The sequence below is a fragment of the Gadus macrocephalus genome, chromosome 12, assembly GCF_031168955.1.
Source record: "Gadus macrocephalus chromosome 12, ASM3116895v1".
Taxonomy (NCBI): Eukaryota; Metazoa; Chordata; class Actinopteri; order Gadiformes; family Gadidae; genus Gadus; species Gadus macrocephalus.
Window position 1 is genome coordinate 27,342,828 of NC_082393.1, and position 27,563 is coordinate 27,370,390.

The 27,563-nt window shown below is 51.0% G+C and overlaps 2 protein-coding genes across 8 annotated transcripts in view; both read left to right on the plus strand.

Annotated features, from left to right (window-relative positions):
• Positions 1-451: 451 nt before the first annotated feature.
• Positions 452-6,672, plus strand: zgc:101100 (uncharacterized protein LOC445169 homolog). 2 transcript variants are annotated; one of them, XM_060067658.1, is made up of 4 exons: positions 452-4,702; positions 5,071-5,269; positions 5,572-5,747; positions 5,879-6,672. In XM_060067658.1, the coding sequence occupies exons 2-4, from the start codon at positions 5,110-5,112 to the stop codon at positions 6,389-6,391; spliced, it is 849 nt and encodes a 282-aa protein (XP_059923641.1). In that variant the 5' UTR covers positions 452-4,702; positions 5,071-5,109; the 3' UTR covers positions 6,392-6,672. The 2 variants fall into 2 exon arrangements, with proteins under 2 accessions (XP_059923641.1, XP_059923640.1); XM_060067657.1 differs by having other exon boundaries at positions 5,109-5,269.
• Positions 6,673-7,273: 601 nt separating this feature from the next.
• csnk1g2b (casein kinase 1, gamma 2b) overlaps positions 7,274-27,563 on the plus strand; it is a 40,354-nt gene continuing 20,064 nt past the window's right edge. The window contains exons 1-3 of one of the 6 annotated variants that reach the window (XM_060067653.1): positions 7,274-7,624; positions 9,945-10,792; positions 25,026-25,095. In XM_060067653.1, coding sequence (XP_059923636.1) covers positions 10,571-10,792; positions 25,026-25,095 — 292 coding nt within the window. In that variant the 5' untranslated portion in view covers positions 7,274-7,624; positions 9,945-10,570. Of the gene's footprint in view, positions 7,625-9,944; positions 10,793-10,821; positions 10,947-25,025; positions 25,096-27,563 lie in introns of those variants that run through there. The other 5 variants (XM_060067651.1, XM_060067655.1, XM_060067652.1 and 2 more) reach the window with 5 other exon arrangements.

Consider the following 27,563-nt stretch of genomic DNA (forward strand, 5'->3'; position numbering starts at 1 on the left):
TACCTCCACTGTTCTGCGGACACGGAGGGGGCTTCCCTGTGTTTATCGGGGGCTGCGCAGATTTGAACATGTGGAGCGGAGCGGCTTAGAGGGGTCTTCTTCTTGATCCGATCAGTCTCTCTCTCTCTCTCTCTCTCTGTCTGTCTGTCTGTCTGTCTGTCTGTCTGTCTGTCTGTCTGTCTGTCTGTCTGTCTGTCTGTCTGTCTGTCTGTCTGTCTGTCTGTCTGTCTGTCTGTCTGTCTGTCTGTCTGTCTGTCTGTCTCTGTCTCTGTCTCTGTCTCTGTCTCTGTCTCTCTCGTTCTGTCTGTCTTTTTTTCTCTCTCTCTGTCTGTCTCTGTCTTTCGCTCTCGCTCTCTCTCTCTCTTCTTTCTTTCTTGGTTCCTTTCTTTCTTTCTACATCTGCGATCACATTTGCCGAGCGGGGGTTGTTTGGGGCCGGGGGGGGGGGGGGGGGGGGGGCTGGCCTGGCCCTAACCCCATGGTGAGAGTCCACGAGGTTTTATCTCCTTAAGAGCCGTTGAGCAGAAACACTTGAGTGCCTCGCTGTTGAACACCAAGGATTCAGAACAATTATTCTGGAAAGGATTCACTGGACGGAACAAAGTATTGCACCACTGAATTAAACAAATGCAAATCTAGACAAACATTTTGTAACCTTTTCCACAATTTTCCACAATGAATGAAAAGACTTCATCTCCATCAATGAGAGAGGAACAGGGCGGCCAGAGGTAAAGAAGGGACCAGTCCTTCATTCAGCCTGGGCTTACATTAAGGACAGACCTGTGGCTGCCCGGGACCCTCTGGCCGGATCCCACCGCTGCCGGCCCCCCTCTCTCTTAATCTCTCACTCGCCCAATTAAGTGGTGCTCTTTACCCAGTAACCAGCCTGGGGCTCCATGCTCTGGAGACAGGCAGGAGATCATACGGTTAACCCTAACCCTAATGGAGGATAAGGAGAGCAGCCAGTGACGCTGGTCAGACTAAGGGGCCCCTCACACTAGGGTTAGGGGTAACCCTAACCCTAAACTAAGGGGCCACTCACACCTGGGCCGCGGCCCCGTGCCGGAGCTCATTTGCATACTTAAGTCTAGAACGTTTGGCTAGTGTGACCACGCCATCCGTATTCCAGCCCGGAACAGCCCCTTGGCCAGGGCACTCTTGGGAGAGGTGTGCCGTGGCCAAAGTACAGATGCTAATGAGATGACACGCGTACACGCGCAGATACGCAACGTGAGCTGGATGACATAGTTCTTGCGCGACCCTTCTTTCTTTATAGGTAGGTCCATGCCATTCTTCCCCACAACAATTATTTTAAACAATGGTGGCAAGCGGTTTACGTGTGGGTTTACGTTGGTCCGATAGTGAAGTCGAGGGTTTACTTGAAATTTGGGCAGACGACAGCATTCTGTCGCAGCTGGACACCACGCATTTATCGTATTACGCCGTGATGACGTATGTATGAAGGAGCAATCGTGCCCAGGCCACGGCCTTTGGGAGCAGTGTGACCACGGGCCAGCGGGGGGAGTGGGGAGGGGGGGAATCGTGCTGAATCTTCCTGCAGCACGGAACAGGCTAACTTGCCTAGTGTGAGTGCGCCCTAATGCATTCTTCAGTAGACTTCCAGTCAGCAGCTCTCAGTGTGATTCTGGGGGCCGGGTTGGCTTGGATCACTGTCCTTTGGGACGGGGGGGTGTTCAAGTGTTAGATAGTGGGTTAACAGGACAGCACAGAGGGTGCCCAAAGGTTTGTGAGTGGGTGTTGGTGTTTGCTCATGGGTCCATGTCAGCCCAAAGGGTCACAGCGGGTGTCAGGGCTGCAAGCGGGATCCCCGCACTCGCAGGGTCTTAAGAGACCGCTGACCCGCCGTGCGCCCCCCCGTCACGACAGGTCAAAGGCCAGTCGGCCCCGATGGACCCCCCCCCCCAACAGGTTAAAGCCCCTCGCTGCTCCTCTAGGGTCAGCCAGCCGCCCCCATCGATCCGCTGGAGTCTAGGCGAACCCCCCCTCCCAGAGGCTCTCGCCCCAAAGATAACTGACAACGACAAAGCAGCCCTCCTGACAGGCCCCTGTCAATACAGATCTCCACTATTGATTAGTCGTTAAAGCGAGACCCGGGAGTTAGGGGAGCTTCTGCTGTTTAACTCGAGCATCTGTTGGACAGAGTCTCTCCTCATGCTGCCCCTCTCTCTGCTCTGTTTGTATTGTGCTATACTTACTTGGCTATAGTATCGGAATATATGTTATATTATAATTGGTTGTCTGACACCTGACATAATAGAAAAACATGTTCTTTGATGTCCTGCTGAAAGACACATTGTATTTATTATTTCCCTACCAATTCTTTCTACAAACATCCTGTAACGAAACCAGTCTCTACGGTATAGTCTAACATAGCTAGTGCAACTGTCCAAACTTTATTGGACAAGAATAACTTAGCATCATGCGGGATTAGCGATTGTTTCTAGTGCGATCCTTCACCTTTTGCTCTTCGTATTTCCAGAGTCTGTGAGGGTATTTCCGTTTTATTTGACAGTATTTATTAAACCTTCCTGGTTTCCTCCAGGCTTACCAGAACGCCTTCTGCGATGTGAGTGCTTTAGCTCTGTGGGCTTTGTTTTGGTTTTGCCATAATCCATGCATGTGTAAGTGGATCTTCTAAGAGGAGGATAACTCCAGTAAGCTCCTTTAAACGATACGGCACGTACTGCCAAGCCACTTCTCATTCACCTCCTCACTTAGAGGATTCCCATTATTACCGTTTTTTATATAAACAGCTCAACCTAATATTCTGAGCGTTTAAATATGGTAGTGCAAGACGGGTCGGTGGGTCCGTCCTCTTCTGACCTGGTGGAGGGTTGGGCTGGGGCTCCAGGTAGAGCAGTCAGGACTGAAGGTTGGTGAGGCTCTACCCTTCCTCTGGCCGCGGGTGAGGGCCCCACCGCGGCCAGAGGAAGGGTAGAGAGAGATCATGGTGAAGTGCGTAGTTAGAAGGGGGGTGTAGCAGGGATGGAGCTCTGGGTTCTGGCTGTGGGAGGGGGGGTGGATGGGGGGTGCACACAACCACACTCTTTGTGTGCTTATAATCCCCCCAGCCAACACAGCTTTGGCCAGGTTTCATCATGAAAGTGCCATGAAATAACTACTTTTTTCTCCTCTTTGCAGTAAATCTCCCCTAATCCTGCGAGCCCCGGAGACAAAGGCCTCTGGGACCTGATTCTGGAGCTTTGAGTGTGGCTGAGGGGCGGTCCCGCCAAGCCTCTTCTAAATGACTTATTTCTATCAGACACTAATACAGCTTGACAGCCACGAACAGGGAGAAAGAGGAGGGAAAAGCGCACGGAACACAAACATCTCACATTTTTGAGAAGTTTGAGCGGCTGATTATGTTAGTGAGGGATCCCCTCCATTCTTGTTGGAGCCCACAGGAGAAGAACGTATTTATTCTACTTCCCTATCTTCTGCTCTTTAGTTGTCTATCTGTGCGGTGCTTTTTGCTAATGTTTCACGAGGTGACAAAAACAAAGAGCACTAATACTATATACTCGTTATTTGCAATTTTCTAATTTGATTTGGCACACCTGCATGCATGTCACAAGATGATCCCTTTACAGTTTCCAATTAAAACAGTCACAGCCTGAAGGTAACAGTATTTGTCTCTATGCTTGTGTTACCTAAAAACATTCCTTAACTAGAGCCGATACCCATGAGAAACATAATCTGTCATTGGACGGTTTAGGGTTTCTACACTGGACACAAACTCAGACCTTTAAGGAATTAACTTCCTTAAATGTCCTGATTGTTGGAGTTATTAGGTGTGTGTGTGTGTGTGTGTGTGTGTGTGTGTGTGTGTGTGTGTGTAGCCTTATAATGGTAAGGAGTTTTAATGTTTCATTCATCATTTTCCTTTCTACACAGATTAGATATTTTTTTAATTTGATGAATGTAATGATTAATTATTACATACTAATATCTATACTATTAATATTATTATTTTGATGCAATGGAAAATGTCTAGTTAATGGACAAAATATGTTGCCTGTTAGAGAAAGAAGTCCCAAAGGGAGAGCGTAGATTGAGAGGAGGAGAAAAGGGGGTGAGAAGTCCAGGGGACAATCAAAGGCTGATATTTTAATCTGTGCTGCCTCAGAGATTAGCCGACCACATTGTTGTAATTGTTTTAACGGCAGGGAATGAAACGGTCGCTTATGGGGAATCCTCGGCCTGAATCCACCAAGTTCAATAGTTTCCAAACTTGAGCCCCCGCGCCCCCTCGGTTTCCCTCATCTCGCCTAATCCTGCTTAATCCCTGCCTTCCTATTGGCTGATGGCTAAGGGGAGACGGAGAAATGCTTCTTAAATAGTCTGTGGTTTCGGAGAAGTAGTTTACACACGACAAGGTAGCTGGTCGGCCCACCAGGAGAAGACCTAACCCTAACCCATCAGGATAAAGCTATCCCTAACCCACCAGGATAAGGCTAACCCTAACCCTAACCCACCAGGATAAGGCTAACCCTAACCCACCAGGATAAGGCTAACCCTAACCCTAACCCACCAGGATAAGGCTAACCCTAACCCACCAGGATAAGGCTAACCCTAACCCACCAGGATAAGGCTAACCCTAACCCTGTTTTCTACTGTTTCGGACTATTTCACCGGAGGACCTCAAACTGAAGAAGATCCTTCGCCTCTTCTCGGAGCTCAGGTAGGCAACATGAGGACCGTAGTAGTATTGGTAGTGGTAGTAGTAGTAGTAGAAGTATTGGTAGAATAGGGGCCCTCCATCAGGTAGCTGAGTGGATAGTGATGTTTTAGCACAAAGCAACATGTAAGATGGGGCCTAATTCACCACATAGGCATTCTAGCGACAGCTGACATAGATAGAAGGCATAATAATGTTACTTATCTGTAACATGAGCTGTTCAGTTCAAACTAAAGATATATTTTCTGTTCTTTTATCTTCTGCATGCATTACAATTTTCCTTCTCCCTTTCTCTTTCCAAATGTCTCCTCTGGGACAATTGATGGGCCCCTTTGGGGCAATGGTCTAATAGCTTAGCATTGATACTAAAGGGCCTCTGTCCTCCTACGATCATCCTCTTTCTCTTCAGGATGGACTCTTTGAGTTTCTGCGGGCCTTCGAGCAGAGCCAGCGGACTCCTGCACAGCCTTGCCCCCATGGGCTTTGATCTACACCAGCAGATGGCAGAACAGTTCTGTGTTTACCCCAGTCCTACAGCCAACACACTTTCTGTTGCAGAGAGGCTGGCAGGTGTGTTTTATCTAAATGTTTTCTTCAGTGTTATAATTATAATAATGGCATTGTAATTCTAAATAATGTAAAGTGCAGGAGGACTTATGGTTCTGCTACAGTTTGGGATTAACTGCACACCAACTCCGATCAATAGTTTCTCAATAAATATTATAATTAGAAAATACCAGGCACAAAACCTATGGGGCATTATGTTTGACCAGTGTGTTTCCATTTGAATACAATAGAATGCTTGGCCTTGCTGTTAAGCTCCCCATTAGATCAGTGCCCAGGTCCGTCAGTGAACCCTTGTGTGTCTCTAGAGCTCATCCTGGAGGCTCGCTATGGCAACCAGCAGAAGCAGCGCCGCAGCCGGACGGCCTTCAGCGCGTCCCAGCTGCAGGCCCTGGAGACGGGCTTCCAGCAGAGCCAGTACCCCGACGTGGGCATGCGAGAGAGGCTGGCCATGTGCGTCAACTTACCTGAGGCCCGCATCCAGGTCAGCAGGTGTCCTCGTCTCTGAGATAACACGGAGCTGCTTGACACTGCAAACATTATTGTACTCATCAGAAAGGTGCACACAGTACGGCTCCCCGAACGCTGACGCGGTGCTCCTCCATCCCTCCCCAGGTGTGGTTTAAGAACCGAAGGGCCAAGCTTCGCAAAGGACAGAGGGCCGCCCCACCTTCCAGAGGGCCCAGTGCCGAAGCAGCTCTGCCTTATGACGCCCTGCGAGAAGGGGCCCAGCGAGGAGGGGCCCAGCGAGAAGGGGCCCAGCGAGAGGGGGCCCAGCGAGGAGGGGCCCAGCGAGAAGGGGCCCAGCGAGAGGGGGCCCAGCGAGGAGGGGCCCAGCGAGGAGGGGCCTGGACCAACGCCGCTCACGCTGCTCCAACTCTAGCGGAGCTGAGGGACTTCGCCGTTCGCTCGCCACACACAGACTCCCTCGTGTCCAGGGCCCCAGCGCGCTCCCATCCACAGCTCCCCCTTGTGGCCGCTGGAGGGTACAGGCTGGCCCACTCCGGCTTCCCCGCTGTGGGGGTGCTGTCCGTGGAGATCCCCCTCGCCCCCCCCTTCTGGCCCATCATGCACCAGCACGGCATGGCCGGCCTGGGGGTCCTATCGTCGACGGTCAGCAAAAACTAGCCTGGCCCTCCACACCGGTTGTTCCAGTACAGCTGCCCCTCACCTTGGGCTGTAGCCCCCCCCCCACACACACACAGAAACACACACGCGCGCACACACGCACAGAAAGGTGAACTCCATGCTGTGGAATTACTATTGACATTTTTTCCGTTGAGCCTTTCCTTGATAAATTCTTTAAAATGTCTGCAGGCAAATTAATGACTTATTTATTGCTTTTACCTGTTATGTGTTCAGCCTGATTTAATAAAGCAATGAACCATAATAACGTAAATTACAAACAACGATAGACCTACTTCAAATATAGTTTAAATAAACGGCTGCAAATTCACCAGTCAGCAGCTGCTGTAGAACAGGAAGTGCTCTTAAACGGTTAAGATTTGTTTTGCCACGTTATTCCATAAACCTCTATTTATTTGCGTTAGGTTTATTTTATATTGCCTGTGTTATTTAGGTTAACCTCATTAAAAAAATTATGAAGTGTTACAAGAGTGTTTACCATCGTTAAATAGGACATTCCAACTGGCCATAGTTTTTTACCGTGGGTAATTTTAATGAAACAGATTTATAAGTAGAACCCCAAACAATACCCGCGGGCCAATAAATTAGGACTTTATTAACTATTATTCAGGTTGGTTCAGATCAAGGTTACAATTGATTCTGGGGACTTGATTGTTAAACTCAGAAAGAAATAGCCTATATATGCCATCGTGATGGCGTAATAGAGAACCAGCGGTTGGCTACCATCCAGCTGCGGTGGTTGGTCATCGCTGGGCGGTGTGGGTCTCGAGTGCGGGTTCTTGTTGACGCGGTGCTGGGCGGCAGCGCGGGGCGGTGCGGGGCTCTGGTGACGCGGTGCGGGACTCTGGTGACGCTGAGCTGCTGGGCTGCTGTCGGCAGGGAGGCTTAAAGTGACAACAGCAGAACCACAGCGATCGGAAGAAATCTTTAAAATAATTATTCGGCCAATGGAGGAACGATAATTTCGACTTCATATCGATAATTAACATAAAAAGGTAATCTATAATATCTGTCGCTGTAAACGCGGATATCCGTATCCATCTGAAGGTTCCGTCGCGCCTTCTATTACCGCCGTTGCTAACGAACGAAAAGCTAATCTGACGCTAACAGAGCTAACAGCTAAGCTACAAGCTAAGCTAAGTGTACGGTCGGCTCAGTCGCGGAGGATTAAGGAGTCGCCCGGCAGCGCTGTTCGAACACCGAGCCCTCCACCAGGTAGTGACCGTGTTGTGGACTGTGTTCCTGTTGTTAGAGGTGTTAATATTAACATTAATCATAATGTTGGTATTAACATTAATCATAATGTCTGTGGCGGATGCCGGGCTGGGTGCTAGGGTCCGCGGATCTTAACCGATCTGAAGGGTTCATGTTCGGTCCTGTTCCAACTTGTTCCGCTGGCTGAAGTTAGCTCGGCTGGTGGCTAAAGTCAAGCTAATGACACCGGGCTGCTAGGCCGACCCTTCAGTGAGCTATGTCTTCGGTCGGTAGGGGAGGTGTTCTCTGGTGTCCCGGGCGGTAGGGGAGGTGTTCTCTGGTGTTCCGGGCGGTAGGGGAGAGCTGGTGTCCCCGGGCGGTAGAGGAGGTGTTCTCTGGTGTCCCCGGGCGGTAGGGGAGGTGTTCTCTGGTGTCCCCGGGCGGTAGGGGAGAGCTGGTGTCCCCGGGCGGTAGGGGAGGTGTACTCTGGTGTCCCCGGGCGGTAGGGGAGGTGTTCTCTGGTGTCCCCGGGCGGTAGGGGAGAGCTGTTGTCCCCGGGCGGTAGGGGAGGTGTTCTCTGGTGTCCCCGGGCGGTAGGGGAGGTGTTCGCTGGTGTCCCGGGCGGTAGGGGAGGTGTACTCTGGTGTCCCCGGGCGGTAGGGGAGAGCTGGTGTCCCCGGGCGGTAGGGGAGGTGTTCTCTGGTGTCCCGGGCGGTAGGGGAGGTGTTCTCTGGTGTCCCGGGCGGTAGGGGAGAGCTGGTGTCCCCGGGCGGTAGGGGAGGTGTACTCTGGTGTCCCCGGGCGGTAGGGGAGGTGTTCTCTGGTGTCCCGGGCGGTTGGGGAGGTGTTCTCTGGTGTCCCGGGCGGTAGGGGAGAGCTGGTGTCCCCGGGCGGTAGGGGAGGTGTACTCTGGTGTCCCCGGGCGGTAGGGGAGGTGTTCTCTGGTGTCCCCGGGCGGTGGGGGAGGTGTTCGCTGTTACCGAGGTGGTCTTTACTGGGGGTGTTGACTGAAGAGGGTCCGAGGAGGTCCAATGAATGAACCGACGCTCCTGTTAGCTCCAGCTGTCAATTAGGGAGGTCAATCAGCTGGTTGGTCTGGAGCTCAGTTTAGGACTAGAGCTCAGTTTAGGACTAGAGCTCAGTTTAGGACAATGTGTATCAGGGACACATCTCAGCCCCATGTCGCCAACGCTAGCATAAGGATTGTCTGGGAGGAAAGCGCCCCTACCAGCAGGTAACCGGGTTTCTGGGCAGGTAACCGGGTCGAGCTACCGCCAGCTAGTAGCAGATAATTATGTTTGTTAACTTTTGTTACTGGTATGATTTAATACAATACTTTTTTAATGAGTTGCACAAGTGTTTGACATTTAATATATTATGTTTATTAGTTGGTGTGAAATACGTTTTATTAATTCATAATATTCCCTAATATGAATAATATCTACAAAATATTATTCAACGTTATGCCATCGTTACTAAAGTTGGATACAACAAATACGGACCGAAATAGCTAATCAAATTAAATAATACTATCGATGGGTATCAACGGTATGACTAGTTAATGAGCATAATGTATACTGTTTCTCCCATTCACATTTAAAAGATCAGCTTTTGTTATTCATTTCCATTTTAATAAGACGTGAAGGAAGCGTCTGTGGCTTTTACAACAAAGTGTTGTGCTTTGAGTAGAAATGTTCAGTTACTTCCTCTTTGACAGTTAAGACGTGTGACTACACAACTCTGCAAAGTAATGATTGACCTCATCAAACGCACATACACACATGTACACACGTACACAAGCTCACACGTGAATCATGAAGCATTTTTTCTCAAGGGGAAATGGCAAGTTGATCCAGATATTGTCTCTTTATTTTGCCTTGTCTGTCAAAGCGGTCCGGGATTAGTTTATGTCGAAGGTGTTGCTCTCCTCAATTAATGGTTTTTGAGGGGTCATTGAAAACATACTTTTTAATGATATTAGGGTTATGGTCCTTTTACTCATGATGGAAGTGTACTGTGGAATATTTCCACTGGTATTGATCGGTTTATTGAATTTGCTTGCGCTTGTCAGAGGGTAAGATCCTATTTCAATTCTAGTATGGAAATGCTTCTGTAGAAACTATTTGATCTTGAATAGAGGTTTATCGTTCACGATTCCAACACCAATACATTTATTATAACTTTTGATTATGGTTACAAACATTTAGTTTTTTGTTGTTTTTCTGTTCAACGTGTTCTTCCCTACGGGCGCTGTCTGACATCCCTGAGATGACAGACAGGCTCTTTGTAGTCCTTTCATTGTGTGCCCAATAGGTTTAATTTATTTCTGTTTGTTTTCCAGACATCGAGCTGAAAGTGAAGCCGGACCCCATCCGACCCCTGACCTCTGCTGCTCCCCCCCCCCCCCCCCCCCCCCCAGGACGGGGCCTGCATGGAGGTCGGCTGGCGTCTGGCCCAACACTGACCAGAGGAATGAAGGCGCTGTGGGGACTGTTGCCAAGCAGCCTGGTGGACGCAGTAGCTGGGAGTCCAAGTGATTGTCTATGAGCGGTTCTGTGTGCGTGGACACATCTTAGCACTACTGCCCACTTCAGGCAGGACCTGCAGCTCTAGTGCGGAGCTGGAAACCGAAACCGAAAGGAACTCGTCTCTGGTGAACGAGGGCAGCGACATCAGAAGCTGCAGCCACGACAACAAGCAGAAGAAGAAGGAAATAAGTCTGTCAGCTGTTTGCGGACACGGGGGTCTTCAGCTGCAGGTCCAGCCTAGAGGAGGGGGTCTTCAGCTGCAGGTCCAGCCCAGAGGAGGGGCTGGGGATCCGGTGTACATCTGCACAGCAGAAGCCCTCCTCTGACCTGTGTGGTCGCGGCCCCCCTCTCCCTAGAGCGCCCCTGGGTCGTGGTTTTGGAGTTCCTGCGGTCGCATGGCCGGAGAATAATCGTGGAGAGGCCAGGGTATCACAAGCTTATGGATTTTGACAAGAGGGGTGGCAAGGGTGAGACAGAGGACGGGAGGACGATGTCTAAGGCGGCGGGCAGCCGGTCCGGGGGCCGGGGCTCTGGGACCAGCTCCGGGGTTCTGATGGTCGGGCCCAATTTCCGCGTGGGGAAAAAGATCGGCTGTGGAAATTTCGGAGAGCTGCGGCTGGGAAAGAACCTGTACACCAACGAATACGTGGCCATCAAACTGGTAAGGGACCCATGAGGGTCACACGCTGTCCCTGGGGGGTCCACCACTACACTAACGAATACATGGCCACCAAACTGGTAAGGGAACCATGAGGGTCACACGCTGTCCCTGGGGGGTCCACCACTACACCAACGAATACGTGGCCATCAAACTGGTAAGGGACCCATGAGGGTCACACGCTGTCCCTGGGGGGTCCACCACTACACCAACGAATACATGGCCACCAAACTGGTAAGGGACCTGCTGCATGAGGGGTCTCTGGCCCCAGCTGGGGGGTCTACCACTATATCAAATATCTTTCTAAATCGGTCCACATCTCCCAACAACATCGCAAAAAAGTCTTATAGCTTTAATTCGTCTTTTTTGGTCAGCTGTCATTTCCTTCATCTTTTTTTGTCAGCTGTCATTTCCTGCAGCAAGTAATGAAAATAACTCAGAGTTAAATTTTTTCAGAAGACTCTTACCTCAGGAGGCAGACAGGAGTTATTCAGAAACTCCTGCCTCTCCCACACACCCCTTCAGTCCGAGGGTTAACCCTAACCCTAACCCTAACCCTAACCCTAACCCTAACCCTAACCCTCTCCCACACACCCCTTCAGTCCGAGGGTTAACCCTAACCCTAACCCTCTCCCACACACCCCTTCAGTCCGAGGGTTAACCCTAACCCTAACCCTCTCCCACACACCCCTTCAGTCCGAGGGTTAACCCTAACCCTAACCCTCTCCCACACACCCCTTCAGTCCGAGGGTTAACCCTAACCCTAACCCTCTCCCACACACCCCTTCAGTCCGAGGGTTAACCCTAACCCTAACCCTCTCCCACACACCCCTTCAGTCCGAGGGTTAACCCTAACCCTAACCCTCTCCCACACACCCCTTCAGTCATTGCAGATATGATCCCCTCACTCAACTGAGCGCTTGTATTTATCAATGAAGGACAACACAATCTAGCCGGGGTTGAGGGTCATTTCAGTTATATCATTAGCCTAGTTTGACATGATAAGGTGTTTGAAGCAATCTAAATAATTTTCTCTACCAGCTACAAGAGCCATTTTAGAGACTAATATGCACATGCATATGTTTTTTTTTTTTTACATTTATAGATGACCTGGATAGGGACCTTTATTCTACTTCCCATTATATTTGAGTGACTACAGTATTCGGTTGTCAATGTTGTGTGTTCAATGAGATCGTGCCAGCCTGCAAAAGCTTTGGAGGCATTTTGAAGCAGCATCCAAGCTAAACTTGCCCATCAGCTTTCCAGTTTTCTTCCTTCCGTGACCACACCTCTGATCCTAACCCTAACCCAGTTCAGTGATCATGCAGTAGGCAGCGGCGCCCAGCAGCATAGAGCAGAAGGGCCGTCATGGCTTCCACAGCCACCATGGTCTGTGTATGATTATACTTAAATTTGCCCAGGGAGGTCATTATCGCTAAACGGTTACCCATTGAAGGCTTTGGTAACCCTAACCACCACTCAGCAGTTTAGCCCAGGGATCTAATTGCAGTTCTGTTCTGCTTAGAAATGTAAAACCTTAGTTGTGCTAGGGCCCCCCCATATACACCTCTTCCCTACTGTGCAGCGCCCCTCTGTTTGTGTATTTCGGTCCCCATGATGTCCAGCTATCTCTGGCATAAGAACCATAACATTGCCTCATGGCGCTTGTGTCCCAGGGGGCCAAGCTTGAGTGTTGAATGAACGCGTGTTAATAATCACTGTGGGCTCCAGCCTTCTCCAAAGTACTGACGCCCTTCAGAAATCTGATGATTGGGACAGATCATGTTGCTCTCCTCAGTTTTACTGAATCAGTTGACGGTATGTCCAACGCTCTGTCATAGAGACGGTTCGTGAGCACTTTGTTCTCAGCCTAAGACCAAGCTAAAGCCTGCTGATCTGGGAACACCTGTCGTGTGCATGCCTGAAGCCTGCATCACGTCCTCACCCACACTTGTTTGCCTTGCGATCCAACAGTAACGGCTCACAGGGTGAAGGGTTAGTCACCAGGCTGAACTACCTGTTTGGATTGCTGGTCCTTCTAGTTGAAGGGATCTGCTGAGAGATCTGTGCTTAACCAGATGCAGACGACTTCATCTCCCCTTCTGGGAGCACAATTAGGAATTAGGAATTTAACAATTAACCAAATGTTGGCCAATGACAGATATCTGGGCGTATCCCTTTTGAGGTGTCAAACCAGCCCACATATTTTCTTCTACGGAGTACATTGGATAATAATTTTAACCAATTTATCAAAGGCACTCCCCTGCTAGTAAAAAATCTGTTAGGCTGTGTTTACATAGCTGACGAACAACCGGTTAACAAACACGGTTAGGGCTGACGAACAACCGGTTATCAAACAGTGGCAGTTCAGTTGTTCACATTCCTCTGCCTAGCCAATTAAATGGATGAGTATATATATTGGGTAGAAATTGTTTGATGGCCTTGTATGTCTTATGCCGCTTTTCCACCGCACATGTAGCTCGACTCGACTCGACACGACTCGACACGGTAGCAGCACGGGTCGTTTTCCACCGCAAATAGTACCTCCTGGACGTGGGCGGGGTCGGCTGCGCGAAAGGGTCGTGACGTATTTTTGTACGCGACGCAAACAACACCTACGCAACCCACACATGGACAGAACCCACATAACAACAATGGAGGACATAGATAACATTACTATTATTAGCTGGCATGTTGAAGAAGTTGAAGAAGTGGAATATGTTGGCTGCGGCGCTGCTATGGCTGTTACCAGCATGGTTGCCATGTCGCTCTCGTGACTTCGTCACACTCTCTGGCCAATCAGTGGCCGGCCGTCTGCCGACGTCACCTTTAAGCATCGGCTCAGCTCGCTTGGAACCTAGAGCGAGGCGGTACTAAAAAAAGCAGCCACTTCAGGTACCAGATACCATGTTTTCGCGGTGGAAACGCAAAAAATGCGAGCTGAGTCGAGTCGTGTCGAGCTGGTACCATGCAGTGGAAAAGCGGCATTAGAGTACCATATTAAGCGCTATATACATTTCATTTATTATTATTATTATTATTATTATTATTATTATTATGTAATAATGAATGTAGTTGTAGTTGTGGCATTGTAATAACATCTTAATCTTAGGGTTTAGTGGTGTGTTAAGGCTGCTATGCTGGGTGTCTTTGGGCCTATTTGTCATTAGCATGACGCCCAGCGCCGCCGGAGCGGGACAAAGGTCACTAGCCGTGTCAGCCTCCGCCAGCATGAGGCGGTGAGCAAGCCGATGTAGAGGAGGCCTCAGCCTTCATTACGGCATCTGGAAGCACGCAGGAGGGAGGAGGAAGGGTGCGGCGGAGCTCTGAAAGGTCTTCTTTGTCAGCAGCTCGGTTGACACACAGTAGTTCAGTCTTTGCTTCAGCTGGGCGCGTTCTCTGCCCTGACAGACGCCAGTGTGATGGAGGCTCTCGCAGGACTGTAGGCTCTGGTCTCGGGGAGATCCCGGTGTCTCTGAACGCCCCCGCTGGCTCACACACCTCCCTCATTCTGGCCCTCAACATACATACTCACCCGCGCATGTACTCTATCCATTATCTCAAAAACAGTTAAGTTAAACAAGAAAATGACACTGCCATCCCTCATATGTGCCATAATCCCTCCCGTTAAACATGTCTACATTAAAGTAGATTTTACGGACCACGCTGTTCACAGCTCAGCAGCTGCTCTTAGTGTTCACCAAGGCCATCCAGGCCACCTTGACCTCGTCATAGTGTTGGCTTTAGGTGAGGAGATCACACCCCTCACACACAACCATACACAGCCACTCCTAGCCAATGTATATTTTGTGCTCTGCGACTTAAACAAATCCATTTCCTTTCGTCGTTCCCACCAATCCACCCTAGAAGATAAGAGGCGTTACAATGGCTCTAGCTTTGTGGCCTCCTGTCTTAAGGAGTACTGAAGTCATTCATTGGAGGAGCGAGGTGGGGGGGCTGGGGGCTGGCTGTGAAGCTCTATGAAGTGATGACCAAGCTGTGGGTCAGGCCTGTTGCTGTGGCGCCGGTGTTGGCCAGTAGCTATAGGGATGAGTGAGCAGTGCAGGATCTTGAACCGTGCAACCTGCCCCTGTCAGCTGGACAGAGCAGGGGAGGGGTGAAAGGATATTGAGGCTCACAACTGAGTTTATTACAATTGACAAATCTATGCATGGTTATATTATATATTGAGGGGCAGCCACTTTAATGCAGAGAGAAGTGTGTGTGTTGGCCTTAAAGGGGACCTATTATGCTTTTTCGACTTTTATGCCCTATAAACGTTGTTATAATGATTGATAGTCATGTTTAACCATACTAAAGTGTCAAATAATGACGTACATGCATTTCAACGTATTCCCTGCTGACAGTCTGGGGTGGCTGTGCAGAGCGCTAAACGCTCGGGACAACGCTTGCGATTCACTTCACATTTCCGGGAAATCATCTACGTAGAGGCACTCCTGCCACGCCCCCATATGCCTGGTCAAATCTGCCCGCGGGCGCGCTACAAGGAAGGTAACCAATCACAACGGAGTTGGGTTGGCAGGAGGGGGGCGAGGGGGCGGAGAAGGACGAAACGGAGCGTTGACAGAGAAGGCTGTAAGCGCCCAGATGAGAGGAAGAGTTTCCCGAAAATCTACATCGTTTTTTGTGCTGTGATTCGTGTCAGGTTGCGCTATTGGAGTCATTAATAAGAAATTAAGACCAGAAAAGTAGTATAATAGGTCCTCTTTAAACACTTTATAGATGTCATTAAAGATGGACCCCCCCATGTGCTAATGAAACCTTATAATCCAGCAGACTGCTGATAGGAGAGCGAGGCAGAGCTACAGAGCGCTACCTCTCACGCTGTGGTCACTTGTGTGAGCGTCTGACTGCAGGAAATCTGAGTTGGTATATCCTGCCTCTCTCTTCCTCTCCCTTAAAGCATGAAAGGCGGCTCTTGTTGCACGCGAGCTCAGCAGCCTGCAGCCCGTCTCCCTGCAGCAAGGCCGGTCGGCTGACAAGTGTGAGGGCATGGATCTCTAGGGGTGGGTCGGTGCCCCTCTGGCGGTGGGTCGGTACCCCTCTATAGTGCCCCTCTAGGGGTGGGGCGGTGCCCCTCTATAGTGCCCCTCTAGGGGGGGCTCGGTGCCCTTCTAGCGGTGGGCCGGTACCCCTCTAGGGGGGGCTCGGTGCCCCTCTATAGTGCCCCTCTAGGGGTGGGGCGGTGCCCCTCTATAGTGCCCCTCTAGGGGTGGGGCGGTGCCCCTCTATAGTGCCCCTCTAGGGGTGGGGCGGTGCCCCTCTATAGTGCCCCTCTAGGGGGGGCTCGGTGCCCCTCTAGGGGTGGGGTGGTGCCCCTCTATAGTGCCCCTCTAGGGGTGGGGCGGTGCCCCTCTATAGTGCCCCTCTAGGGGTGGGGCGGTGCCCCTCTATAGTGCCCCTCTAGGGGTGGGGCGGTGCCCCTCTATAGTGCCCCTCTAGGGGGGGCTCGGTGCCCTTCTAGCGGTGGGCCGGTACCCCTCTAGGGGGGGCTCGGTGCCCCTCTATAGTGCCCCTCTAGGGGGGGCTCGGTGCCCCTCTATAGTGCCCCTCTAGGGGTGGGGTGGTGCCCCTCTATAGTGCCCCTCTAGGGGGGGCTTGGTGCCCCTCTAGGGGTGGGGCGGTGCCCCTCTATAGTGCCCCTCTAGGGTGGGGCGGTGCCCCTCTATAGTGCCCCTCTAGGGGGGGCTTGGTGCCCCTCTATAGTGCCCCTCTAGGGGGGGCTTGGTACCCCTCTATAGTGCCCCTCTAGGGGTGGGGCGGTGCCCCTCTATAGTGCCCCTCTAGGGGGGGCTTGGTGCCCCTCTATAGTGCCCCTCTAGGGGGGGCTTGGTGCCCCTCTATAGTGCCCCTCTAGGGGGGGGTCGGTGCCCCTCTAGGGGTGCGGTGGTGCCCCTCTATAGTGCCCCTCTAGGGGGGGCTTGGTGCCCCTCTAGGGGTGGGTCGGTGCCCCTCTATAGTGCCCCTCTAGGGTGGGGCGGTGCCCCTCTATAGTGCCCCTCTAGGGGGGGGCTTGGTGCCCCTCTATAGTGCCCCTCTAGGGGGGGCTTGGTGCCCCTCTATAGTGCCCCTCTAGGGGGGGCTCGGTGCCCCTCTAGGGGTGGGGCGGTGCCCCTCTAGGGGTGGGGCGGTGCCCCTCTATAGTGCCCCTCTAGGGGGGGGCTTGGTGCCCCTCTATAGTGCCCCTCTAGGGGGGGCTTGGTGCCCCTCTATAGTGCCCCTCTAGGGGGGGCTTGGTGCCCCTCTATAGTGCCCCTCTAGGGGGGGCTCGGTGCCCCTCTATAGTGCCCCTCTAGGGGGGGCTCGGTGCCCCTCTATAGTGACCCTCTAGGGGGGGCTCGGTGCCCCTCTAGGGTGGGGCGGTGCCCCTCTATAGTGCCCCTCTAGGGGGGGCTTGGTGCCCCTCTATAGTGCCCCTCTAGGGGGGGCTTGGTGCCCCTCTATAGTGCCCCTCTAGGGGTGCGGTGGTGCCCCTCTATAGTGCCCCTCTAGGGGGGGCTTGGTGCCCCTCTAGGGGTGGGTCGGTGCCCCTCTATAGTGCCCCTCTAGGGTGGGGCGGTGCCCCTCTATAGTGCCCCTCTAGGGGGGGCTTGGTGCCCCTCTATAGTGCCCCTCTAGGGGGGGCTTGGTGCCCCTCTATAGTGCCCCTCTAGGGGGGGCTCGGTGCCCCTCTAGGGGGGGCTTGGTGCCCCTCTATAGTGCCCCTCTAGGGGGGGCTCGGTGCCCCTCTAGGGGGGGCTCGGTGCCCCTCTAGGGGTGGGGCGGTGCCCCTCTATAGTGCCCCTCTAGGGGGGGCTTGGTGCCCCTCTAGGGGTGGGGCGGTGCCCCTCTAGGGGTGGGGCGGTGCCCCTCTATAGTGCCCCTCTAGGGGGGGCTTGGTGCCCCTCTATAGTGCCCCTCTAGGGGTGGGGTGGTGCCCCTCTATAGTGCCCCTCTAGGGGTGGGGTGGTGCCCCTCTATAGTGCCCCTCTAGGGTGGGGCGGTGCCCCTCTATAGTGCCCCTCTAGGGGGGGCTTGGTGCCCCTCTATAGTGCCCCTCTAGGGGTGGGGCGGTGCCCCTCTATAGTGCCCCTCTATAGTGCCCCTCTAGGGGGGGCTCGGTGCCCCTCTAGGGGTGGGGCGGTGCCCCTCTATAGTGCCCCTCTAGGGGTGGGGTGGTGCCCCTCTATAGTGCCCCTCTATAGTGCCCCTCTAGGGGGGGCTCGGTGCCCCTCTATAGTGCCCCTCTATAGTGCCCCACTAGGAGGGGCTCGGTGCCCCTCTAGGGGTGGGGCGGTGCCCCTCTATAGTGCCCCTCTAGGGGTGGGGTGGTGCCCCTCTATAGTGCCCCTCTAGGGGGGGCTTGGTGCCCCTCTAGGGGTGGGCCGGTGCCCCTCTACAGTGCCCCTCTAGGGGGGGCTCGGTGCCCCTCTCGGGGTGGGGCGGTGCCCCTCTATAGTGCCCCTCTAGGGGGGGCTTGGTGCCCCTCTCCAAGGCCCACCTAGTGATTAGGGAGGGCCGATGGCAGGACCGATCCTTCTAATTCAACCACATTAAATTATCAAAGCTAGCGGATGCATCATTTGAATATATGCACAAGCTAATGCTGTGATCCAGTGCCTTTGCTGATTTATTGATCGCTCAGCCAGTCTAGCTATAGCAAGAGTAGGGAGCAGGGATAAGCAACAGTGTTTCCCATACATAGACCATTGTGTGGCGCGGCGCCACAGAATCAACATCGAGCGCCACGAATTGATTGTCTTTTTATTTTTATTTTTTTCAATAACGCGATTTGGAAATCTAAAAATCGTTCCGTCCATTCATCTCTGCATAGCACTCGTTCTCCCCGTCATTCACACACACACACACACACACACACACACGGAGCGAGAGCGACGATGCTAACACATGAACCCACCGATGTCACCCGTCGCTTAGCAACCGGACACGCTGGGGTTGATAAGTTACCGGACTACTGTAACTACTACGGAGTGATAATATCAAAGACGTGAATCAGGCAATAAATCCAATGTCCTTGACAGCGGTAATGTTCGGTGTGCATTAAAGTACAGACGGAGTGGACCAATTGCGAACTACTGCAGCTGCTCCAAGTTAAACCCCAAACTAATCGGAATAAGTATTTATAGCGGACTACACCACCTATTCTATTCCGCATAGAATTGTATTCCGAACCGATTGAGGCGTATATATATGATACTTTTCTATTCCGATTGAGCTGTTCTTCCACATCTATGCGAATCAGATGTGTCCGCATGTAAACGCGGAGTTACATGCACACTCACTGACGGCTGCGTCGCTGTGCTGCGCCCGTGCTGCGCCTGCGCTGCCACCCCCCCCCCCGCGCACCACACATTGGTCCTTGGTCTGTGGGAAACACTGAGCAAGATCAACATGGTCAGTGTTCTGCTTTTGACTACATGGTGTAAATAACAACATCGCACATGAGACATGATGTACTATTAGACGCCGGGTGTGGGCCAGCAGCACACATGTCATTGAAGACTGCGTACTTCCTGGTTCATGGTAAGGCACCATCCTATTGGCCACTGAGAGTCTGTAGGAGTTACTCTCAATACCCACAGCATCTTGTGCAATCCAGCTTAGGGCAACCATCCTAGTCTTCAGGTCAGACAATCATGGTGACACTGGTGTTTCTACCTAGAGCTGCTCTATAGCTATGCTACACTGGTGTTTCTACCTATAGCTGCTCTATAGCTATGCTACACTGGTGTTTCTACTTAGAGCTGCTCTATAGCTATGCTACACTGGTGTTTCTACTTAGAGCTGCTCTATAGCTATGCTACACTGGTGTTTCTACTTAGAGCTGCTCTATAGCTATGCTACACTGGTGTTTCTACTTAGAGCTGCTCTATAGCTATGCTACACTGGTGTTTCTACCTATAGCTGCTCTATAGCTATGCTACACTGGTGTTTCTACCTATAGCTGCTCTATAGCTATGCTACACTGGTGTTTCTACCTATAGCTGCTCTATTGCTATGCTACACTGGTGTTTCTACTTAGAGCTGCTCTATAGCTATGCTACACTGGTGTTTCTACTTAGAGCTGCTCTATAGCTATGCTACACTGGTGTTTCTACTTAGAGCTGCTCTATAGCTATGCTACACTGGTGTTTCTACCTTGCTCTATAGCTATGCTACACTGGTGTTTCTACCTATAGCTGCTCTATAGCTATGCTACACTGGTGTTTCTACTTAGAGCTGCTCTATAGCTATGCTACACTGGTGTTTCTACTTAGAGCTGCTCTATAGCTATGCTACACTGGTGTTTCTACTTAGAGCTGCTCTATAGCTATGCTACACTGGTGTTTCTACTTAGAGCTGCTCTAGCTATGCTATATTTTGCCGACCTTGTTGACATGTTTGTTGTCTTTTCTGAGTCGATTTTCTAGGTATTTTGAGAAGTTTGATCTGTCTGATCTTAATCCAATGTTTAGGCTATACATCCAGAAGGAAGAGCAATATCTTGGCTATTCAAGGGATATATGATTGGTGTTGAATTTGGTCACAGCTATTTGAGTGTGTCTGTGAAAGCCAGTGGCACCACTACTGGCTACAATGTGCATTTTGAACTCGTATAGACACAAATCCATAAAAGCAATAGCACTTGTTACAAATGATTTAGCAGTTATTTAGACTATAATTCTATATGAGGCCTTTCCCTGGCCGCAGTTCCAGTGGCACCAAGGGCCTTTTTTAAAGAGCTTTGTGGACGTCCTCTGTACTTGATACTCCAGGAAGTGTCCATGCTATCCTTTCCCAGCCTATGGCATCAACTTTTTGAGGGGAGGGGGGGGGGCAGCTGATGGTTCCATCTGGGTGCTCTAAATCTGAACTGAAACAGGAGAAGGGTGCTGGACACGGGCCATCTGTCGCTCACACTACCTCCCTCCACCACCACCCTCAGAGCACACACCTCTGGTTAGAAAGATGGCCTTGAGAGAGGAAAACACTCCGACAGACCTAAGTGCATGGCCCCCCCTTACCACACAAATAGGCAGGCAAATGTCATGGCCTATTCTGAGCCACATACTCGATACTAGGTCTGTTTCCCTGGCGTTGCCACCCAGCCCAGCGCTCCTGGTCCCTGGTGCTCCAGGTCCCTGGCGCTACTGGTCCCTGGCGCTCCTGGTCCCTGGCGCTCCAGGTCCCTGGCGCTCCTGGTCCCTGGCGCTCCAGGTCCCTGGCGCTCCAGGTCCCTGGCGCTCCAGGTCCCTGGCGCTCCTGGTCCCTGGCGCTCCTGGTCCCTGGCGCTCCTGGTCCCTGGCGCTCCTGGTCCCTGGCGCTCCAGGTCCCTGGCGCTCCAGGTCCCTGGCGCTCCAGGTCCCTGGCGCTCCTGGTCCCTGGCGCTCCAGGTCCCTGGCGCTCCAGGTCCCTGGCGCTCCAGGTCCCTGGCGCTCCAGGTCCCTGGCGCTCCTGGTCCCTGGCGCTCCAGGTCCCTGGCGCTCCAGGTCCCTGGCGCACCTGGTCCCTGGCGCTCCAGCCTTTGAGTCAAGGGTCAAAACCATGAACTGCTTCCTTTCCTCTATGCTGGAGAGCCCAGTCAGTCGGAGATCCTCTTTTAGACCCTGACACTTTATTGTTTTCTATTTTGAATGACCATGATTGGTGAGGACTGATCATGAACGTCTGAACGTCTTCTGCCCCACTCCAGCCCTGAGCTCTTCAGTCCACTCTGCTCCTCTTCTTCTTAGTCTCATGTTTGGGGGCAGCTGCTCCATAACCTTTTCGTGTGGATGTTTATTGTATCTGATGTTGAGTGGTGCCACACGTGAGGCTCAGAGCTGTGGCGGGACATAGATGAGCTTCATCCCGTAAAACATCCCATTGTAGAGATGGTTAATCCCAGGCAGTATCCGGGGTCTGTAAAGGTCACGGCAGGTTAAAATATAATAACAACCATCTAATCTGCGTGACATGATGATAAATGCTTCCAGTAGCTTAAAAAGCTCTTAGTAATACTAATCAAGGATACTTGGTACTGACCTTTTTGGTTTATTCCCCAGAACGGTACGGTCTAAAGGCTTTTTCTCAACTAGTGTGCGTTAGCTGTTGCTTCTCTTCCAAAGTGTCCTTTTACGTTGTCGCCTTCATCTATGAAGCTCAATAGGTTGATGTCACCAACCAAAATGGTCCTTAAATAATGTAATTAATCTTGCTTGTGTGGGTTTTTCACAAAGCTGGCCACCAGGACCAGCCTGTGAGCCACTGGTGGTCCTCCCACATGAAGGGCTGGTGGTTGGGGAGCAGCTGGGAGTGAGGCCCGGGGCAGCAGCAGGTGAAGGCTCTCCTGTCAGCTGGGCCCGTCACCGGGCGGGGACCCAGAGCCGCTCCCTCCCTGGCCCTTTGTACCTGACGTGTGGGAGTGGACCTTGTAGTCATTGAGGGGGGTGAAAGTGGCATTGTGTCTCCCTTACAGTCAATGACACATGCTCTTGGTTTATTATGGCTCTATGGTGGTTAAAGTGGCATGTGTCTCCCTTACAGTCAATGACACATGCTCTTGGTTTATTATGGCTCTATGGTGGGTAAAGTCCCACTTCCGGTTGTTTGGTTCTGATTCAAGTTGGAAACATTAAACGTTAGTCTTTATTGCCAAGTTTATGTTGCAATGCAATAGTTTGTTGCCCTTATTTAGTTTTCAGGAAGAGTTTATTACGTTATTAAATATTTTGTGAATATAGACCAAAGTTGCTAAAGACCAAGGCTTGAATAAAACCAACCTGTACACAGGCTGCCTGGATGAGGCTGCAGCAACCAACCCCTTTGTAAAGAAGACCCCACAAAGCATTTGATTTGAAGTGTTTTGCATTGACAAGCTACAGAATAACAAATCAACGGTTCTGTGAAAAGCCTTTGAAATTACGTGATCTTTAAAACTATGTTTTTTCTGTGTGAACGTGTCAAAGCATGACATTCTGGGCTAGAGATCGCAGGCATTTATCATGTGGAGATGAGGTCATATTCTCCGGTCCTATGAGGAAGTCTGTGCCTTTTGGATCCACCCTGGTCAGAGTCGGCCTCCAGGTCAACCGGGTCGCACGGCAGGGAGGTCCCCTCCCCACATGGGCAGACGGTCTGTTTCTGTGTTTAATGTATCGAGTCTCGGAGGTTAGGAGCAGTGCTGGAAGTCATAACGCGTCGCCGGTGTGCATGCTCTGTTTGGGAACACGACCCACTTAAGAAACACTGCTTCGATCGTAAAAAATAAGTATTTGGTTTCGACATTGTGCAAAGTTTGAGTGAAGTTGCACTGCAGCACTAGCACTGTTCCAGGGCACTCCAATGAAAGCACTATTCTGAAGAAAGAAAGAGTCTGGATTTGAGTATATTACCAAATAAGCAGCCTGTTTGCTAGGTCACTTGTTCAACCTGTTTGTGCCAGTGAAGGATACTATTACGCTTTTGAAAGGGATCTGTATAGAATACAGGGCAAAATCACATGCAGCAAAATCTTCTCAGGCGAAATTTGTCAGATAAATGTGTGTATAGGACAGGTCTATGTTGGCGATATTACTGTTTGTCAGATTAATGTGTGTATAGGTCTATGTTGGCGATATTACGGTATGCCCGCAGATCTCTGACAAGGCTATTTGTAAAGGGCTGAAAAAGATGGGATCAATTCTAAAAAAAAATGTCTATCCATAAAGTAATATCTAAATAACGGAATCATATTTTGTAAGGCATAGTGGGCACAGCAACATGTCGAGTTGACTACCTGATGAATCCACGTATTACAGAAGGATGAAACATCCCACACTTTCTTCTTGGAGCGCAGCCATTTAGGCATCTCTAGCCCTGGTCAGCCGCAAGATGAGTGAGTCTAAATGCGTAAAGCTGCCATAAGCCTCTGTGTTCCCCTGTAAGCTGTTTGAGAGGGTGCTTGCGCTCAGATGCCATCTGTTTTGATTCGTCTTTATATCTCTCCAGCCTCCGCTCCCTCCTCCCCAGCGTGGCCCGACTTGCGTGACATGCGCTTTAGTTCACGCAGCAGGCCGTTGGCATCACGCCAGCACCCTGGTCATGTGACTTCCTCCTCTAGCCCCTGTCCTGCTGTCTCGCTCTCCCCTCTCTGTTCCCAGACGGCTCTGAGCAGGCTGAACCCGGGCTCATATATCCCTTATTGTTGTGTGGACCTGTTTAGAGCGGCCATGAGCATCAGGGACACTTCACGCTCTCCTTTCATTCGCTGGTTTCCAGACCCCCCAGTACCTTGTTCATGTGTTGAGTCAGTGGGAGGATTCTGTTTAAGGTGAGCAGACAGACCCGAGGCTTTGAATATGTTTCCACTAAACCGTAGCGCACTCTTTGATGCTCTAGCCAGGACCATGCACCTTGGATTTTTAATGGCCTTATGGAGTCTGTCAGATAGGCTGACCTTGAACAACCTGAGGCCTTTGAGCAAGGACTCGTAGTTCCTTGCCGCACGATTAAACATCAGCCTGCCATAATCAACCGTCTCTGCAGACTTTGGATAGGAAGCCAAGTTGATCATGTATGAGCTGGGCCACAGGTTAAATATTGAGCAGACCTCCACACTTGAGGGCAGCAGGCTTTAGCATTGGCTGGATCAAATCCTGTACGAAGACTAAGGAAAATAAATACATTGGACTCATACATTAAAGAAAAGTCCTACATCTCTGCCAACGCCAGGTCATTCGATTACATTTGAGTTGCTAAACTACAGCCAGACGTTTACATATAGCCCTATATCTAGCGCCTATGTTTATCCTTCAGCTCAGATCCAAAAAGTCTTTGTCAGGCTTTAAACAAGATTTAATAACTTAACGTACAGTTCCCCATAACATAGAAATTTGTCAATATGATCATTTGCTTCTTTATTTTAATGATTGATTTAATATGAACTGTAAAACAGGTTAGGGTTAGGGTAGACTATTGATGGTATGGTTTATTCTTGATAGAACTGATGTCCTGATATCAACCATGATGAGATTTCATTATGATTTATGCATTTGATTCCTGTGGAATCGAACAGGTAAACAAATTGACTTCTGTTCAATTAGCATCGGTAGCTTTCTCTTCTTGGTTTTGTCAATGAGTCAAAGGGCTGTAGTGAAGTCATGGGGGCTGGCCCTTAGTTAGGTCAGCCCTCGTCAGAACACTGGAGATTAACTGAGCCTGACTCAACCATGTATTATGTTTCTAATGCACTCTCCTTTTCTCTCCCCTCCTGCAGGAACCTATTAAGTCCAGGGCGCCACAACTCCATTTGGAATATCGATTTTACAAGCAGTTGGGAAGTTCAGGTAAGAAATGATCGGCACATTGTATGTGCAAATGCACATAGTATACTTAAACACATATATTAACTGTATCCTCCCTGAGATTGACCCTCTGTTGATTTGGCTCTCAGGCCTGAATATTATGAAGCCCCTGTTTGGCCCCACAGTCGCCCACTGACCACACTCTGCAGCACAGACTCTGGGCAGCAGCGACCAGCCTCGCCGAAGCCCAGGGCTCTGGAGGCTGGCAGGGTCAGGGTTGGATCATCAGAGGGGTTGGATCATCAGAGGGGTTGGATCATCAGAGGGGTTGGATCATCAGAGGGGTTGGATCATCAGAGGGGTTGGATCATCAGAGGGGTTGGATCATCAGAGGGGTTGGATCATCAGAGGTGTTGGATCATCAGAGGTGTTGGATCATCAGAGGGGTTGGATCATCAGAGGGGTTGGATCATCAGAGGGGTTGGATCATCAGAGGGTAGGGGTTGGATCATCAGAGGGTAAGTTTTGACCTCTGTACCTCATGAGACCAGACGTTTGACCTCTGTACCTCATGAGACCAGACGTTTGACCTCTGTACCTCATGAGACCAGACGTTTGACCTCTGTACCTCATGAGACCAGACGTTTGACCTCTGTACCTCATGAGACCAGACGTTTGACCTCTGTACCTCATGAGACCAGACGTTTGACCTCTGAACCTCATGAGACCAGACGTTTGACCTCTGAACCTCATGAGACCAGACGTTTGACCTCTGTACCTCACGAGACCAGACGTTTGACCTCTGTACCTCACGAGACCAGACGTTTGACCTCTGAACCTCACGAGACCAGACGTTTGACCTCTGTACCTCACGAGACCAGACGTTTGACCTCTGTACCTCACGAGACCAGACGTTTGACCTCTGTACCTCAAGAGACCAGACGTTTGACCTCTGTACCTCATGAGACCAGACGTTTGACCTCTGTACCTCATGAGACCAGACGTTTGACCTCTGTACCTCATGAGACCAGACGTTTGACCTCTGAACCTCATGAGACCAGACGTTTGACCTCTGTACCTCATGAGACCAGACAGTTGACCTCTGTACCTCATGAGACCAGACGTTTGACCTCTGTACCTCATGAGACCAGACGTTTGACCTCTGTACCTCATGAGACCAGACGTAGAGCTACAGAAGCTGTTTATCATTAGCTCATTTATTGGGTTTTTGTATTATTCCGGTGTTCTATTTCATTACCTCTGGTGTCGTCGAACATATTGTTCACAGTTCTGTTCTGTATTTGTGGAGGGGGATTAACCTCCTCTCAATCTTAAAGCAATGCGCATGATATCTTATTAAATTGAACCAACTGTGTTCTGTTGATACTCATATACTCATATTCATACCAAGGTATGAAATCAAAATGTACAACATGAGTGTATGTACAGCATGTATTGTGTAAGAGCATTGAAAGATATTGATGATTTGGATTCATGTGAACCAGTGATTATTTATTATTAGTCGTAGGTATTGTTCTTCTTCTTCGTCATGTTGCTGCACAAGTATTATGATGATATTGTAATTCTGGTATCTATTTAGTGGAAAGGATCAAAGCGGGCAGCCACTAGTGTTCCACGACCCCCCACCCCAAAGGAGGAGCTATCCGGTCACTTGTTTGTGTACTCCATGTGGGTGTGTATGTGTTTGTAGTGTTTGGTAATCACCGCCTCCTTTCCTGGCTCCCTTTGCCAGAGCAACCACCCAGGGCTTTTAATATGGGACCAGGGTATAAGGGCTGTCCTGGGCTATTTATAAATGGCCTTCTGCTGGCAGTAGTGCCATTATCATACATCTACTTGGATCGCTTTCCCAGCCAGAGTGCCTCTTTCTGCCTCATTCTGCCTCTCCTCCAGTCTCTCTGCCTCTCTCTGCCTCTCCTCCAGTCTCTGCCTCTCCTCCAGTCTCTCTGCCTCTCCTCCAGTCTCTCTGCCTCTCCTCCAGTCTCTCTGCCTCTCCTCCAGTCTCTCTGCCTCTCCTCCAGTCTCTCTGCCTCTCCTCCAGTCTCTCTGCCTCTCCTCCAGTCTCTCTGCCTCTCCTCCAGTCTCTCTGCCTCTCCTCCAGTCTCTGCCTCTCCTCCAGTCTCTCTGCCTCTCCTCCAGTCTCTGCCTCTCCTCCAGTCTCTGTCTCTCTCTGCCTCTCCTCCAGTCTCTCTGCCTCTCCTCCAGTCTCTCTCTGCCTCTCCTCCAGTCTCTCTGCCTCTCATCCAGTCTCTCTGCCTCTCCTCCAGTCTCTCTCTGCCTCTCCTCCAGTCTCTGCCTCTCCTCCAGTCTCTCTGCCTCTCCTCCAGTCTCTCTGCCTCTCCTCCAGTCTCTCTGCCTCTCCTCCAGTCTCTCTGCATCTCCTCCAGGCTCTGCCTCTCCTCCAGTCTCTGCCTCTCTCTGCCTCTCCTCCAGTCTCTCTGCCTCTCCTCCAGTCTCTCTGCCTCTCCTCCAGTCTCTGCCTCTCTCTG

Coding starts and splice junctions, on each gene's coding strand:
- zgc:101100 (XM_060067658.1), top strand. CDS start 5,110: ATGGACTCTTTGAGTTTCTGCGGGCCTTCGAGCAGAGCCAGCGGACTC. Junction 5,270..5,571: donor TGTTGCAGAGAGGCTGGCAG/GTGTGTTTTATC, acceptor GTGTGTCTCTAG/AGCTCATCCTGGAGGCTCGC. Junction 5,748..5,878: donor TACCTGAGGCCCGCATCCAG/GTCAGCAGGTGT, acceptor ATCCCTCCCCAG/GTGTGGTTTAAGAACCGAAG.